At 37.2% G+C, this 17,770-nt stretch overlaps 3 protein-coding genes and 1 pseudogene across 3 annotated transcripts; 2 read left to right on the top strand and 2 right to left on the bottom strand.

Annotated features, from left to right (window-relative positions):
* Positions 1 to 2,353: 2,353 nt before the first annotated feature.
* On the bottom strand, positions 2,354 to 3,016 carry LOC116136492 (serotonin N-acetyltransferase 2, chloroplastic-like). Its single transcript, XM_031422187.1, has one exon. The coding sequence runs from the start codon at positions 2,934 to 2,936 to the stop codon at positions 2,373 to 2,375; it is 564 nt and encodes a 187-aa protein (XP_031278047.1). The 5' UTR covers positions 2,937 to 3,016; the 3' UTR covers positions 2,354 to 2,372.
* A 1,074-nt stretch (positions 3,017 to 4,090) lies between these two features.
* Positions 4,091 to 5,103, top strand: LOC116136498. The gene is made up of 3 exons (XM_031422190.1): positions 4,091 to 4,106; positions 4,149 to 4,313; positions 4,610 to 5,103. The coding sequence occupies exons 1-3, from the start codon at positions 4,091 to 4,093 to the stop codon at positions 5,101 to 5,103; spliced, it is 675 nt and encodes a 224-aa protein (XP_031278050.1).
* Positions 5,104 to 12,738: 7,635 nt separating this feature from the next.
* Positions 12,739 to 14,357, top strand: LOC116136496 (annotated as a pseudogene).
* An 885-nt stretch (positions 14,358 to 15,242) lies between these two features.
* Positions 15,243 to 16,304, bottom strand: LOC116136505. Its single transcript, XM_031422200.1, has 2 exons — positions 16,014 to 16,304; positions 15,243 to 15,945 (listed from the first exon to the last, which is right to left on the bottom strand). Exon 2 carries the CDS (start codon positions 15,920 to 15,922, stop codon positions 15,482 to 15,484), a length of 441 nt encoding a protein of 146 aa, XP_031278060.1. The 5' UTR covers positions 15,923 to 15,945; positions 16,014 to 16,304; the 3' UTR covers positions 15,243 to 15,481.
* Between the last annotated feature and the right edge of the window lie 1,466 nt (positions 16,305 to 17,770).

The raw sequence follows: 17,770 nt of genomic DNA, 5'->3' as shown, positions 1-17,770 counted from the left end.
AAAATGATAGAATGTCGATAATACCATTTTAGTTAACAGATTTTCTAACTGATTTAGACAAAAAGTGAGTATTTATCATTTTAAAACCTTTTGGGTACCAATTTGTCTTTAAAGCAAACTCTGAGTAAGTGTAAGTCCTTCCCCTTTAGAAAAATTTGTGAAGCCTGGGCACAAAATTGAATTTTGCAAGCCCGCATGTAGCTCCGTCACTACATTTAAATGGTAGTTAGCATAACAAGCATCCATAATAATTTTATGAAAAACACAATATTGAATTTACCATTTACTAGAACCACTATATGACTTCATTTCTTTCAATCCATTAATTGAGATCTTGCTGAAGAAGTGTAAGACCCTTTGTAAAGTTTAACAAAAACTTAATTTTCAAGAATTAAATTAAGCAAAATGTTCACCACATTGCCTTCAAGAATAAAGAGAATTGTACGTTAATCTTAAAAAATGCATTACATAATTAACCAAGTGTTGAAGTCAGGCATCCTTGTGGAAATTGAGCATCAATAAAATACATGTAATATCTCTCTATGGATAATAAAATAAAATAATAAATAGAAATTTGAAAGTATATCTATCTAAAGCTTTTCGTTCTTTACAATATCCAGAATGTGGTCTTAACGAGGCCCAAGCCCACTACGAGGACAGTAACGGTAATTTTAATCGGTCTCCTTTGCCTTTCGCCTCTTGATCCTATTTCTCTCCACCGTCTCTATGTACCAGAGACTACTCCTCAATCCCTATCCCAACTTTCTACTCAACTAACCGCTTGCAACTGCAACACAATACTTGAGCTAAAAAACTCACTTCAAATTTTCCTTTCCTTTCTTTCTCTAAGTCTTTTAGTCACATTTTTCGGGACCATAAAAGAGAAAACATAATGCTATTCATGGGGTTAAGTGTGCAGTCTGTGTTGGATTTGGTAGTGGCAGGGATTTCTTTGATGATTGGTTTTGGCATTTTTGCTTTCATTGCTTCCATTCTATGCTCGATCGCTTTCTTGCACAACGCCAAGGCCATTTCTTGATCCATATGTGGAGGTATTGCTTCTTCTCTCTCCAAATTCACCTCCATCAACATGATATGAATGATCATTTGCTTTTTCTTTGTTAATAAGCAACTGGGTTGTTCAATAATGTTCTTATGATAGTGTTTTAGACTCTTAATTTTTTCGGTGCTGATTGTCGATTCGTTTAGGTCCATATTCTTCGCCAACGATTGTCACTTTATTTGTGGAAACAATGGTGGGTATTAATCCCAATTTTGTTACAGGACTAAAAAAATTGCTGTGATCATGTCTTGAACTCAATTGGTTGTCTCAATTAGAATTTTCTATGACCAATGTAATATGACTTATTGAATCTAGTACATGTATTCTCCGTTAGTTTTAGTGAAATCTTTTGTCATCTTTGCTCAAGCATGTAATCAATTTTTGCTTGGGTTCTCTGACATTACTGTTATGTTGATTTTTCATCTGTCCGATCTGAATTTGAATAAGAGGTAATCATGAATACAATGTTAGTTAAGACTATGTTTTGCAAATTTTTTGAGTCTATAAGCATTTTTCAGTTCTCAGTCTCACCCTCCTCCATACTTTTTTGTAGTGATCATGCATATTCACCACAGTACCCGTCTGTTTAAATTTCTCAATGAAGCTTATTATGGATTATCAGCCGTTTGATTTTCATATGCAGTGTATACTTTACATGCATTTCCTAACAACTATTTTTGTTTTCACAATATACAACATTGATTATTTAGAGAAACTAGTGACCTCAGTTTCTGATTAATGGTTTTGGGCAGGAGAACAGAAACATGGAACCGGGAGCACTTTCTTTTTTGGCAGTTTGCGATGAGTAATAGTTGGAGAATTAAAATCTCCTCAATGTGATCAGCAGTGGTTTGTATTAGAAGTTGTATCAGAATGTAGAATGTAGAAAACCCTCACAGTGTTCAATAATAAAAGTGTCTAAAGTTCAACTGTTTCAATCTGTCAATACAATTTTCTTTAGGCATGTTTTGGTATTTCTGGAATTTTAGCCCCTGCATCTGCTCCAGGAACCGAAAATCCTAGGCTAGAAAATGTGCAATAGTTTAGAAAGATAATCAATCAGTTGAAACATCTCCCTTCTGTCGTAATGTACTTTTACAGATTTCAATCACACTCATTCCCACTGGTTCGACTTTGGTGTAATTTGAGCTGATGCACCAATCAACCAGTTTGAGTCACTGTTATAAACATGACCACCAAACTAACACACTTCACAAAACAAAAAGAGGTCAATCATGAGCCTGTCTTATTTGATTAAGATTATTGAATCACCAAAAACCAATGTTTTGAAAAATAAAAAAGAGAGAGATCATGATTTCTTGTATATGTTTTTTCTAGAATAAACCATGCCTCGAATCCCATCAGGATCCGCTACAAATCCTAACGGCCTATAAAACCCCAACACTCTGGGCTCAGAATACAGCGCTATATTATATATCCCTTTGGCTAACAGCTCTTCTATCAATCTCTCCATCACGGCCTTCCCTAACCCAATCCCTTGAAACGACGGGTCCACCACCACGTCCCAAACTATTGCGTTGAACACATCGTCACCTGTCGCTCTAGCGAACGCCACCGGTTTCTGAGTCTTCTTGTACTCGATCCATAACAGAGAGCTCGTGTGTTCTAATGCCAGTCTTATTTTCTCTGGGTCCCGCCTGGGGAATCCAACGGCAACGAACACCGAGTTTAGGTGGTCGAGGTTGAGGTCGGAGATGGTGCGGCGCAGAATGAAGCCACGGGATTCGAGTTCTTGGTCGGAGATGGAGAATTTGTTGATGCTAGTGGTTTGAGCTGAGACGCAGACGTTTCGATTTGTTTTTTTGAGGTGGAGAGATGGGAGGGGAGTGGAGATGATGCCACGTAGGAGCATTGTTAGATTCTGTATGCTGTGTCGAGGTGAAATGAGAAAAGGGATGAATATTCCTGAAATATTAGGAGGAATACATAGAAATCTGTGGTGGTTATGGACAGTTATGAGATAAGATTAGTTGGTTGCTTAGTTTGGTGGGAGGGACAGTGCCAGTGCCTACGTGTACGTTTGCGATGGCCTTAGGGAAATCAGACGGCTACAAACTGCAATATAAAAGTGTTGCATTCAAAACGCTTCAACATATTGGTCATTTTACTAAGTCTTTGACAAATTAACAGTTGAAAAGGGAACCTAGAAAGTAAAAACAAAGTCGTAAGTCGTCTCAACTTTTCGGCGGCGTGAGAGTAAGCGGTAACTTTTTATATGATTGAAAACAACATTTCAGGAGAAGACTTCGTTTTCTATATTGTCTTTCATTTTGTTTTCTTGAAACTAAATTAGCCCTCAAATGGGCAATCCACTTCAATGTTCCTGGAAATTTTGGCTCTCAAACTTGTTCCTTGGATTTTGCCATCTCTCTAGTTTAGTTTCTAGCCAGCACTGCCTTGAGGACCAACGAATATTGGATCATTGTCTAGCTGCCGAAATCTGGAAGTACTAAAAGTCGGGAAAAATGTTCATTCCCATTTTGGCAGGAATACTCATCCTGCAATCCAACAACTTTGGTGGTTCGATCAAGTATTCACAAACTGGAAATGCCTTTTAAAGGAAATGTTGGCCTCTGTGGCTTTCAATTGCCCAAGGCTTGCCCTGATGATGCACCAACTTCCTGGGAGTAGAGCCAACTACTCCCAGGATAGGGGACTCACCATCAGGTTTGTTTATTGATTGAGATTTTTGCTGGATTGGTTTTGGCGGGGGAGGAATGGGTACATGTATCGTGAATATAATAGGACTCGCTATTAACATTTGTTACCGTATACAATTTAGGAATTTATATAATTTAGGACTTCTCTATTAATATTAACTGTATAGATATATTACCATGTATATAGGTTAAATAATTTGGATCAGTTAGGGGCTCTCCGGGTATAGCATTTGACTCATTTTTCCATGTACAGGACTTTTACGTTGATAAAAGAAAGGAGGTTGAAAGTCAGAGGACACTTTTTCCAAAACCTCTCTTCATATATTTATTCTCTCTAGTTTTTGACATGGTATCAAGAGCAGGTTTGATTACTTGCCTGTTTTGCAATTTTTTTTCTCTCTTAGGGTGTTTAGGTGTTGATTTCGACACTGTTTGTGGCTATTTTTTGGTTCTTGGGTTTCTGTCGGCATCAAAAGTGGGTGTTTTGGTTCGGTTTTTGCTGTTGGCACCATCAGTTGCATTTTCCAATTCTGGGCTCTTGTTTTCGGCGTCGTCTGTGGTGTTTTCTGGTATGTTCTCTTGTTTTCGGCGCCTCTAGTGTTGATTTCTTGTTAGTTGTGGCTTTCGGAGATCTCTGTTGTCGTCCATGGTTGTGCTTCTTTTCAGTGCAATAGATTTTCTGGTGCGTGTTTCTTTGTGGTTTTTTTTTTTTCACGGTGCAAGTTACAATTTTCTGGTGGGATATTCTCTCTGTCTCTTGGTTGCATCATGTCATCGGATAAGTTGGAATCGGTCCATATTAGGTTTTCTGGCAAAAATTATTCTACTTGGGAGTTTCAATTTAAATTATTTGTTAAAAGAAAAGAATTGTGTGGTCATATTGATGGGAGTGCTCTCGCACCTCAAGGTGTCGAGGCTTTGTCTAAATGGGAAATTAAGGATGCTTGGGTTATGACTTGGATCCTTAGCTCGGTTGAGCCTCATCTTGTTCTCAATTTGAAGCCTTATAAAACCACCACTGCTATATGGAATTATCTCAACACAGTTTATAATCAAGACAACTTCGCTAGGCGATTTCAATTGGAGTATGAGATGGCTAATTTCACACAAGGAAGTCTCTCAATTGAGGAATATTTTTCTGGTTTTCAAACTCTTTGGGCTGATTATTCCGATATTGTTTATGCTAATGTTCCCGTTGCAGCTCTCTCTGCTGTCCAAGCAGTGCATGCAACCAGCAAGCGCGATCAATTCTTGATGAAGCTACGACGTGACTTGGAAATTGCACGGTCTAATCTGATGAATTGTCATCCTGTACCATCTCTGGATGCCTGTTTGAGTGAACTTCTTTGTGAGGAGTAACATATTGTAACTCAGGCTGCCATGGAACATCGGGCTAATGTTAGTGCACCTATTTCTGTGGCTTATGCAGCACAGGGGAGGAATAAGGGTAGAGATATGTGTGTTGTCCAGTGCTTTAGTTGTAAAGCTTTTGGTCATATTGCTCGGGATTGTCCCAAGAAGTTCTGTAACTACTGCAAGAAATAGGTCATATCATCTCTACTTGTCCTATTCGACCTGAAGGAAGCAGGGTACTACTTATCATGCCTCAACTGGTGCCTCTAGTTCTACGGCATTGCCTGTTGCCTCGCCGATTGTTCTTATTCCTCCTTCTACAGCCTTAGCAAACCCGAACACCCTCACTCCTAAAATGGTGCAACAGATGATCATTTATGCTTTTTCTGTTTTTTCTGCTTTTGGGCTCTCAGGTAATCATAGAGTTTCTTTTAAGCCATGGTGTTTTGACTCTAGAGCCTCTAACCATATGACCAATATTGTTGTTCCTCTTTCCAATGTCAGAAATTATGATGGAAATCTAAAAATTAACACCGCTGATGGCAGTTCTCTGCTTATCAGTGCTGTTGGTGATCTTTCCTCTTCCTTAACTGATGTTTATGTGTCTCCTAACCTCTTCATAAATCTTATTTCTGTTGGCCAATTGGTTGATAATAATTGTAATGTCCATTTCTCCCGTTCTGGTTGTGTTGTTCAGGATCAAGTGTCAGGGAAGATGATCGCGAAGGGGCCTAAAGTGGGATGACTCTTTCCTCTTCATGTTTCTCCTTCCATTATTATTCCTAGTTTTCCTTTACTTTCATTTGCATGTAATGTTGTTGGTTCTGAAAATAAGATGTGGCATAGACGTCTAGGCCACCCAAACTCTAATGTACTTCGTACTTTGTTTAATTCTGGATTATTGGGAAATAAAGCATGTTCTTCTCTTGATCTTTCTTTTGATTGTACATCATGCAAACTTGGCAAAAGTAAAGTTCTACCATTTCCTCATCATGCATCTCATGCCTCATAATGTTTTAATATTATTCATAGTGATGTTTGGGGATTGCACCTATTGTTTCTCATGCGCATTATAAGTACTTTGTTACTTTCATTGATGACTTTAGTCGCTTTACTTGGGTTTACTTCCTCCAGGCTAAGGCCAAAGTTTTTTCAGTCTTTAAGCACTTTCTTGCACTTCTTGAGACTCAATTCTCTGCCAGCATCAAGGTTTTGCGCTCTGATTCTAGCGGCGAATACATGTCTAATGAGTTTTAGAACTTTCTTCAAAGCAAAGGGATATTCTCTTAACGTTTTTGTCCTTCGACACCAAAGCAAAATGGTGTTGCTGAGAGGAAAAATCGTCACATTCTTGATGTGGTAAGAACCCTTTTACTTGAATCATCCATTCCTTCTCGTTTTTGGTGTGAAGCATTTTCTACTGCCATTCATTTGATCAATCACTTACCCTCTCCTACATTAAATCATGTTTATCTTTTCTTTAAGTTGCTTGGTCATTCTCCTTTATATTATGATCTTCGTACATTTGGTTGTGTTTGTTTTGTGCATCTCCCTACTCATCAACGTCATAAACTTACTACTCGGTCTATTAAGTGTGTTTTTCTTGGTTATGCTATCCCTCAAAAGGGTTATGTTTGTTATGATCCTCATACTCGTCGTATACGGGTTTCTAGGAATGTGATTTTCTTGAAAAATCAATATTTCTTTCCATCTCATGTTGAGCTGCCTTCTACATCTTTATCTCTTTTGCCTAATTTTCTGATTCCCCAACCATTGTAGAAATGTTTAAACCTGGTTTTGTGTATGAAAGACGTAGTCGACATGAGTCTGGTTCCACTTCCTCTGTGACCCCTTCCAATCTTGACCCAACGCTTGATCCTACTCCTGCTTCCACCACTCTTCGTCGGTCTACTCGTCTTTCTCGACCCCCTAATTGGTACGTTTTCTTCTCTCTTGTCTCTCTTGTTGCTACTTTATCCACTATTTTCATTCCCTCTTGCTACAAACAGGCCAGGGAACATGCGCGTTGGCAAAATGCAATGCAAGCAAAACTTCAAGCACTTGAGGAGAATCACACTTGGGATATTGTTCCTTGTCCTCCTACAGTCAAACCTATTGGGAGTAAATGAGTTTGCTCTGTAAAACTTCATTCTGATGGCTTTTTGGACCGGTACAAAGCTCGCCTCGTAGCTTTAGGTAACAAATAGGAATATGGGGTTGATTATGAGGAGACATTTGGTCATGTTGCCAAAATGACCACAGTTTGAACCATCTTAGCTATTGCCGCTTCACAGTCGTGGCAACTGCATCCGATGGATGCGAAGAATGTCTTTCTTCATGGTGATCTCCAAGAAGAGATTTACATGAAGCTTCCCTCTAGTATGACTACTTCTTCTCCTCATGATGTCTGTAAGCTAAGGCGTTCTCTGTATGGGCTCAAGCAGGCACCCCGGGCTTGGTTTGAGAAGTTTCGCAGTACACTTATTTCCTCCAGTTTTACACAAAGTTAGTATGATTCTTTTCTCTTCTTCCACACGTCTGCATCGGGTATAGTCCTTCTCTTGGTTTATGTGGATGATATTATCATTACTGGCACTGACTGTAGTTTGATTACTAAGATTCAGCAGTTGTTACATGCAACTTTCCATGTGAAAGATCTTGGCCAACTCACATACTTCTTAGGATTAGAAGTTCATCATCGAGCCAATGGTATTTTCATGAACCAGCATAAGTATATCCAAAATCTTATCACTTTGGCTGGTTTGGAGGACACTTCTTCTGTTGATACTCCTATGGAGGTAAATGTCAAATACAGGAAAGATGAAAGGGACCTTCTGGATGATCCTACTCTCTATCGGCGCCTAGTTGAGAGTCTTATCTACTTGACCACTACGCGACCTGATATCTCCTATGTTGTTCATCAGGTCAGTCAGTTTATGTCTTCTCCTCGGCATCTCCATCTTGCTGCAGTTCGACGTATCATCCGCTATCTTCGAGGTTCACCTACTCGTGGGTTGTTCTTTCCTACCATCTCATCTCTTCAACTTGTTGCCTATAGTGATGCTGATTGGGTTGGGTGTCCGAATACACGTTGATCTACTACGGGTTGGTGTATGTTTTTAGGTGATACCTTAATTTCTTGGAGGTGTAAGAAACAAGATCATGTTTCTAAATCCTCTACTGAAGCCGAGTATCGTGTCATGTCTACTGCTTGTTCTGAAATTGTATGGCTACACGGTCTTCTTAAGGAGCTTGGGTTTCCTCAGACTACTTCTACCCCTTTTCATGCTGATAACACTAGTGCTATTCAAATTGCCACCAATCATGTTTTCCATGAACGCACCAAGCACATTGAGGTTGATTGTCATTCTATTCGAGACACCTTGGAAAGTCGGGTGATATCTCTTTCTCACATCTCTTCTGATCTCCAAGTGGTTGATGTCTTCACCAAAGCTATGACTTGACAGTAGCATCAATTTCTTGTTGGCAAATTGTTGCTGGTTGACTTACCAGCATCAATTTGAGGGGGGATGTTACTATATACAATTTAGGAATTTATATAATTTAGGACTTCTCTATTAATATTAGCTGTATAGATATATTACCATGTATATAGGCTAAATAATAGGGATCAGTTAGGGGCTCTCCGGGTATAGCATTTGACCCATTTAAAATTCATGTATAGGACTTTTAAGTTGATAAGAGAAGGGAGCTGAAAGTGAGAGGGCACTTTTTCCAAAACCTCTCTTCATATATTTCTTCTCTCTAGTTCCTGACAGCAGTGTCATCGTTAAGAAAATAAGAGTTCTTAAAAATAGCCTTCCATGGAGAAGAAATTAGTTCAGATATTTAGTAGTTATTGTGAGCTTCAGAAGGTGATATACTTGGCCTTGCTTATTTTATTTTGACTTGAAAACATTGAAGTTTTGAAATTCTCCTTAGATATTTTGAATTATTTGTTATCAAATAGTTACCTTAATTTGAAAAAATTCTATTAGCATACATGTTGAAAAATACTCTTGAGAACAATAGCAAAATAGACTTCCGATTGATACATTAAAATTCATATCAATGTATCTTTTCTTTTAGGACACATTTTGAAAGTATGTTAACAAGATAATAGGTTAAACTTTAAAGTTAGGGTAAACATATAATTTTTGGACTTACAGTTCTACAATCACTTTGAAATGAGGTTGTTTTTTTTTCTTGAGTACTATTGCACTTCAATGAGTTAATACTAACTAATGATAGCTTTCATCAACTTCAAATTACACTCACATATCAAAACTTTTTTTTTTTTTTTTTGTGATCGGGGTATCTGGACCAGTTTGCGCGTACCTCAACTAATCCAACAGGACCTTAAAGTTGACGACCAGGTAAATCCCTCAGTGGCCACTCCTATTAGGGCCTGTGGGGGCTCGAACTCAGAAGTTCATGAAACCTCATTTTGCTCTTTTACCATTGGTTACATATCAAAACTTTGCTGCAAGTCAAACAAAGAGCGTTAGAAATACAAACTCCTTTTATCTTTTTTTTTTTTTTAATAACCGGGGTGTTTGGACCAGTTTGTGTATACCTTAACTAATCTTTAAGGGTCTTAAGGTGATTCAAACCTAAGAAGTCAATGAAGTAAGTAAACATTCTTGACAGCCAAGATTCTTGGGTGCGTTTGGTTCATTATTTTGGATATGATTTTGGGAATAATATTGGGTAGTTGAATAGGAGAGTATTACGAGGTAAAATTTAAAAATTTATAAAAAAAAAAACCCCTAGGTTTGCTAATTTAATTAAACACCCTAATATATAAAATGACAAAAACACCCCCACTACTTGCAGTGCCAGATTTCGGCCACCACCATTGGAATCTGGCCGGAAAATTGCGTTATGACACAGACTGGTCGAATCTGTGTCATAACGCGTCGATATGGTCTTTTTTGGCCAGATCCACCACGGATCTGGCCAGAAAAAGCTAAATCTACAGCCGAATGTGGCCGTCGATGGCCGCAAAGGTCCATCCTTGGCCGTCAACGATAGCCAAAGATATGGCCATCGTTTTAGGTCAACAATGGCCAAGATTAGGCCGTCGTTGATGGATTTCTTTGGCTGTCGCTGTGGATCTGGCCGGAAAAGGCCAGATCGGTGAATAACCGGCCAGCTCCGGTTCTGGTGTAAGCATTGTGACAGATTTCGGCTGCCATCGACGGTGGTTGCCGGAATTTGACAAGTATGGGTGGGTAGGGGTGTTTTTGCTAATTTTTAAACTTTTTCTGGGGGTATTTAATGAAATTAATAAACTTAAAGGATCTAAAAGTAATTAAAAGAAATACACTAATATTTTTAGAATAATGTGCCAAACAATATTTAGGAAATAAGATTGGAATATGGGTAGAAATAATAAACCAAACGCACAAGAATTTTTTATTTTCAATTTCATTGAATCATAATTTGAAGTTTTTGGGAAACTACCGCATCCTTTTCTTAACAACCAACTCAACCACCAACTAATGGTGGTAGCTTGGTGCTTGAATATGTCTCACTTACCCTCCCACCTACTCTTAATGACAAATAATAATATTAAAATCTTATAATTATATTAATAAACTAACATTAGATCTTGTATTTGGGAGAGAATCTGCATATTCCTTCACACTATGACAGACATCTACTTTATTTTTCCTCAATTTGCAATCCTCGTCCTGTATTTTACATTATTATTTTTTGGACACATGTTTCTTATATCATCATCACATTCAGTTGATTATGAAATATGTTGACAAACTTAAATGGTAGTTGGTACCATTATAATTTTATTAAAATTCCTTATATTGTAATTTTTAGGTATATAATATATTTTACTACTTTTAAGCTTTTCTTTGTGTGTTATATATGTAATATGAATATGGCAAGGTGACTCTATAACATTCTATTTTCTAGAGGTATTACATGTTAAAATAACAAAGTTATAGAGACATGAAGAAAATAAACAAACTTATGATGGTAGAAAATTTAAATAAGTAAAGTAAAGGGGCAAAAAGTTAAACAAGTAGTTGATAGTTGTTTCATGCGTCATGATGTGCGTCCTATTAATTTCACCGTTTGGTCGCGTGTAACCAACAAGCAACTACCCACCCAAACACACATACGCACAGATAGCCAAACCAAACGCTAAAACTCGATTCGATCAAATTCTTTGCAATCTTTGGAAACACAGATCTTTAAACTTTCTGGTCCTATTTATTGTCAAGCACTTCACGTTTTTGCAATTTTTTCAGGTTGTTCTTCCATCTTTCAATTTGTTATCAATGTATCTTCTTAGTTAATTTTGCGTTACTCGTTCAAGCTTTCTGTAATTACTGATCTGGTTGGTTTATTTAACGGTTGCTGATGTGTTGCTTGCTATGTCATTTCATTGGATTTTGTTTGTTATGCTTTTGAACGATGAAAAGGTTATGATTTTGTCTTTTTTTTGAAAAACAATGAATCACTTGTTCTTATCAGTATTCTATCTTTGATAATAGTTCAATTAGATGTGTTGCTCTATTTGATTTTTATCTTGCATCGGGTTTTCTCTGAGCCGCTTATGCATTTGGGTGGTTGATTTACACTTGGGTTATAACCTCTCCCGGGACCTCAAAGTTGGTTTCTCTGTCTTTCATTATGGTGAGTTTTGTGTGAATTACAGTTTTATGCATTAGGAATCTAATGATGCTATATTTTTTTAAATATCTTAAGTGAAATAGAGTGTAATAATTCAAGTAAACTAAAGCAATTTAAGTAGAAAAAATATACAAGTGAGAGACGATAGATGTACTAGAGTAAGAGAGTATGAGAATGCTGACAATACGAAAATAAAGACTGGAAGAACAAAGCAAACGAGTAGTTCAGTGGTTAAGACAAGAAAACTTACAGTCACAGAATATTTCATATAGAAGTTAAACTAATTTTGTTTATGAAAAATGGTTCTTCCTACTTAGAACTTGGCGGATGAGCTGGGAGAAGTAAAAATTCAAGAAGAGGACAACACGAATTAAAAAAGGATATTAGCAATTTTTTTTTTTGTGGGTATTGCCTCTCGTTTTCCCATCTGACTCTGTCTATGACTATGGATCTCTGCAGCTTACAGCAACAAAATACTGTAATGAAATGCTCTCATGAATAGACTGTTCAAGTTTCTCCCCATAAATCTTGAGCTTAAACAGCTGTTTTCCCTTTTAGGGTATGCTGTTGTTGCTTTTAGCTCATTATTTTGCATTGGTTCTTAAGGAATTATATGTCGGAGTTAAATATTTTTCATGGGAATTGAGAACTGGATCTTTTCTTTTCTTCTTATTTATGTTTGTTAGAAGATTCAATTGTCTTTTTAAAGCATGATGGCACGGTGAATCTATTTTTCAATTTTATTATTGAAATATAATGTCTTTGTCACTAGATCTGGCAGATACAGTCAATATTTACGTGTTTTTTTACCTCTATAATTAGTTATTTCAAGGTCTAATTGTGTAGTAGGCTGCTTTCATTTGCGCTTGACTTTTGATGATGCTATTGTTTACAGTTAAGATTCTAGATGTTCTCTTAAAATTTCTTCGACTATTTTCTATTCTTCTTGAATATTTTGTTTGTTTGTTTGTTGTTTGTCTTGTCATGTTTTTAATTAAATTATATCTTAAAAAACTTATTCCATTAGAGGTGTTCTGTTGTCCAATCCTGTACAATGACACTCAAATTCCTCGTGCAGGAATTAGAAATGGTAGCACCAACAAGATTGGCCTTGCCGGCCTTGCTGTCATGGGCCAGAATCTTGCTCTCAACATTGCTGAGAAAGGATTCCCTATTTCTGTTTACAATAGGACTACATCAAAAGTTGATGAGACGGTTGAACGCCAACAAGAAGGGAACCTTCCCTTGTATGGCTTCCATGATCCTGATCCTTTTTTAATTCATCCAAAAACCTCGTGTTATCATTATGCTTGTTAAGGCTGGTGCTCCAGTTGATCAAACCATTAAAACCTATCATTTTACATGGAGAAAGGAGATTGTATCATTGAGGTGGGTAATGTGGTATGAGAACACTGAAAGGAGAGAGAAAGCCATGGCTGAATTGGTCTGCTTTATCTTGGAATGGTGTTCAGGTGGTGAAGAGGGTGCTCGGAACGGCCCTTCTTTGATGCCTGGAGGTTCCTTTGAGGCCTACAAGCACATAAGATATTCTTATTAAGGTGGCTGCTCAGTTCCTGATAGTGGTCCTTGTGGCTTATATTGGCAAAGGAGGGTCTGAAATTTTGTTAAGATGATACACAATGGTATTGAATACGGTGATATGCAGTTGATTGCAGAGGCTTATGATGTGCGAAGTCAGTTGGGAAGCTCTCAAATGAGGAGTTAGACAGGTTTTCTCAAATGGAACAAGGGGAGCTACTGAGCTTCTTGATTGAGATCACTGCGCTATTTTTGAATTAAGGATGACAGGAGAAGGTTATTTGGTAGACAAGGTCTTGGATAAAACTGGCTGAAGGGTACAGGGAAATGGACGGTTCAGCAAGCTGCTGTTGTCATTGCTGCTCCCACTATAGCATCATCCTTGGATTCAAGATTCCTCATGGTTTAAAGGAGGAAAGAGTCGAAGCTGCCAAAGTCTTCAAGTCTAGAGGCTTGGGCGACTTCGTAGTTGAGCAAGAAGTGGATAAGAAAAGTTATTGATGATGTAGGGCAACATTGTATGCATCCAAAATATGCAGCTAGCACAGGGAATGAATTTGATACGTGCAAAGAGCAATGAAGGGTGGAACTTGAAACTCGGGGACTGGCTAGATTTGGAAGGGGGGTTGCATTATTCTGCTGTATTCTTGGACAGAATCAAGAAGCCTATGACAAACCAAGATCTAGCTAATCTTCTTGTGGATCCAGAGTTTGCGAAGGAAATTATAGAGCGACAATCTGCTTGGCGAAGAGTTTGTCGCCTTGCTATCAACTCAGGTATAGCACCCTGGTATGTCTTCTAGCCTTGCTTATTTGACACATACAGGGGACAGGCTGCCTGCTAATTTAGTCCAACTCAAAGAGATTACTTTGGATCATACCTATGAAAGGACTGACATACCAGGATCCTTCCATCTGAATGGTTCAAGATAGCTAAACAATCGAAGATCTGATCTGAATTTTCCTGTTGGTGCTAGCCCGCTTTAATGAACCGTTGTTGTTAAACCGAATAATGTTACTTTTTGTGACTTGAAGTATATCATTTTGTTATCTTCTGGAGATATTCAGCATAATAATTTATTTTAATTTGGTTCTCTTTCCATCTTTAATTTAATCAAATGCATACGATATTTGTTCAATTAATTCGTCATATTTCTTGTTTCTTTAGCTTCTGAATTTTGTTGCAATTAATACACTTGTGATGTCGAGCATATTGGTTGAAACTTGACTGGTGCGTTTTAATCAGTGCATCTACCCTTCACTGGTGAATGAATGATGTGATTTTGATTAACATGTCACAAAATTGTTTGATTATTATGGGGAACTGTGGAACTAAGGATGGATGCCTGTGATGTTGATATGTAAATGTGAAGAAACCAATGAGATCTTTTGGTATATAGCTATACCTTAACATGGAGTGCAGGAGAAGATAAATATCACCTGGAGGCTTGAGATATTGTCGGGATTAGGCATGGAGTTTTGTATGATATTGCGGTCCGGTGCTTTATTCAAAGTTTCGATCAGTCAAAAAATTTCTGGGACTTAAATTTGGGTTTTTTAATATGTTTTTTTAAGCAAACCCCTAGATAACACGAGTATTTGATGTCTTATTAGAAGTTAATATAAAAAAAAAAAAAAGATAATGAAAGGTTAGTGTATCGAAGGTTTAAATGTAACACAAAGAATCATCCAGACCACGAAATCTGTATTGAGAAGAAGATCCAGGAATTCAGAGAGGCACTCTGGCCTGTCCAATTAAGGCTGGTGCTCGTTTCACACCATTTAAGTTTTTAAAAAAATGCAGCCCCAAGTGTATTAATAATCTTACCGTCCTCAATAAAATTTGCCATGAAACTTCCGAGGAGAAGTAAAATTTTTCATTTGACACATACAAATTAGTTACATAAAAAATATAAGCAGAAGTGGGTATTGCACTTGCTCTTGCAGAATTATTGAATGAAAATATGTCCATTCATTTATGTTCCATAGAATAGAATCAACACATACAATACATTAGTTCTTTTTGATATATGACACATCTTGATCAAGCAGGTTATGGACATTGTAAAAGTCCCACCAACACCCATATTCAACATTCGCAATCAAAATATTAGCATAAAGTTTTGGGAAACGTTCCAGGAGAAGTGAAAAACATTTGAGAAATCATTCTTTCTTTTTTGGCCCATTTTTAGTTTGTTTTCCTCACCTTGCCTCCACTTCGAGCTTGAGTAGAAGCAGCTTTTGCTTTAAGCACGGACTCATCTCTCTCAACTTTGATTCTACTTTCATCTTTTTTCACCTTCTCTTTATGATGAAGTTTTTCTTTTGCAGAAAGCTTTCCAGGTGCATGCTTGTCGAAAGGGCTTCTCTTGCTTCCCCATGAAAGCTCGTGATGACTTGGGCCAGAAGAGGCATCTGAAGCCATGGAATCATCGCTGTTATCATTGGCATCATCATTTTCATAGCAAAGTTTGTCTTTGTAGTTGTGTCCTTCATAGTAATAAGAGTGATCATGTTCATCATCATCATCCCGATCGGTTTCATGGACTGGAGAGCCAATATACATTGTCCACCCTGACACACTGCTGCTATGTTCTTCTTTACAGCCAACGATTTTGGAAGGCTCCATCAAAGTAAGTACCTATAGATTATCTGGATAGAAATGAAACTTGATGAATATTGTTTCCACTACAACCTGGAAAATGTGTAATTTTCATTACCTGGGGTTTGGAGTTGGACTTGTATCATTGTCTCTCTGAGTCTTGGCCCTTAATCAACCACATGCAGCATTCCACACACCGGACAAAGAACACATCTATCGCAAAACACTCGTACAACCCAGCCTCATTATTGTTTTGGCAGAGTAAAACTTAGCACCTCGAAATTATATCTCCTGCGTTTTTGTTTTTTGTTTTTAAGCACTAGAAGACAAGGTTTTGGAGATTAAAAAGGCAAACCCATGTCATAAATATGGATAAAATTTGAGTCTAAGAACTGAGGATGAAACTCATTTTGGTCGTTTTGACCTTTTACCTTTACTTGTTTGTTTCTCTTATAAATAAAGAGCAGCTTTTAAGGTGGAAAATCAGAAGAGCCCCACTCAACAAACAAGATGAAATACAACACCTACTTTCCTAGATGGGCTAGAAATGCCTCTTCACTATGCTCTTTAATTTTCATAGTCAATTCTGTGTATAGATATCAAGAAAAAGCAGCCTTTTCCAGTACAAGTTGATAGTAACCCAACTGGGATTTGGCATTTTGCACCAGGATTAATTTAATGGAAGGAGTTTGGTGAAAGGTCATTTTACTTCTGCTCTCACACTCCCTCTATAAAGCTGGCTTGTATTTTTTGTTTCAGTTGGGGAAGATCATATCTTTAACAATAACTTTCTCAGTTGGTATTATTAGTTGCAGAAAAATCAAACATTAACAGTTACATTTTTGGACATCTGTTATTATAAACTCACCTAATTCATGATTGGATGTGTGAGTCGAAGAGATCAAGAACATTTGGTAGGCATAGGCTCTCCTTGTGGTTGCCCACTTCTTTTTCTTCTGACTTATTATCTGTTTAGGTTAATCAAGTGATTTCCTTTTAGAGAGTGTATCTGGACTCACTTTGTCTTGGTTAAGGGCTCCATCTACATATATTTATATTATGAAAACTCTTTAACAAATGGACAGACTTTTTTTTCATCATTTTCTTGTTTTTTAATCACTTTTAAAGTTGTTTACCAACCCATATGAGACAACACTAAACTGCTCAGCGATGTTTCCTTCTGTTGTTATCTGATTATAGCATGTGCAAAATTTAAATATGAACAGCTTCTAATTGCCATAACATTTAGAACAAATTTGCTCTTATTTTTGGACCCCAGGAAACAGGCTGCAAAGACTTTCCCAATCAAAATTTGCGGATAATCCCTATTAAATCAAATTAATTATGTCATGTTTAAGATAATTAACTTGTCTTTTGACATAAAGTTAAGCAATTCTAAACATAATCACATGATATGTTTGGAGTTGAGATAAAATGACAAGTGGTGGCAGAAACGTTTGATAAAAATTTATTTCCTGATGTGATTCATCTTATATAAAAATTGCAAGTACTGGCCACGATATATCATTTCACTGGAAAATAATAAAAACCTTCAGCTTCTGTTTGATTGATAGATTTTGACATTGGCATTAATTATTTTGTTGGTTGCTTAAAATTGAAATGCACATGAAAACCAAAAAGGATGGCGTGGTGGGTCTGAAAGCATATATTTTATTATTTTCAAGAACTACGTGTATGGTGGTCATAGTTCCATCACTGTCACTTGAATTATATATCCAAAAATATCCTGGAAATTAATAATCTGCAACCTCTTTGATGTTGGCTATATTAAGAGGCCAACCCTGTTATAAACTAGTTTTTAATCTTTACTTTCTTTTACAGCTGAATACTATAATGGAATGTTAGAGAGTATTA

Source organism: Pistacia vera, unplaced genomic scaffold (genome assembly GCF_008641045.1).
Source record: "Pistacia vera cultivar Batoury unplaced genomic scaffold, PisVer_v2 Contig316, whole genome shotgun sequence".
In the NCBI taxonomy this organism is placed as follows: Eukaryota; Viridiplantae; Streptophyta; class Magnoliopsida; order Sapindales; family Anacardiaceae; genus Pistacia; species Pistacia vera.
The sequence above is the reverse complement of the archived record's forward strand: the minus strand, read 5'-3'. Positions and strand labels throughout refer to the sequence as shown.

Coding starts and splice junctions, on each gene's coding strand:
- LOC116136492 (XM_031422187.1), bottom strand. CDS start 2,936: ATGCTCCTACGTGGCATCATCTCCACTCCCCTCCCATCTCTCCACCTC.
- LOC116136498 (XM_031422190.1), top strand. Junction 4,314..4,609: donor GTCGTCTGTGGTGTTTTCTG/GTATGTTCTCTT, acceptor TTAAAAGAAAAG/AATTGTGTGGTCATATTGAT.
- LOC116136505 (XM_031422200.1), bottom strand. CDS start 15,922: ATGGAGCCTTCCAAAATCGTTGGCTGTAAAGAAGAACATAGCAGCAGT.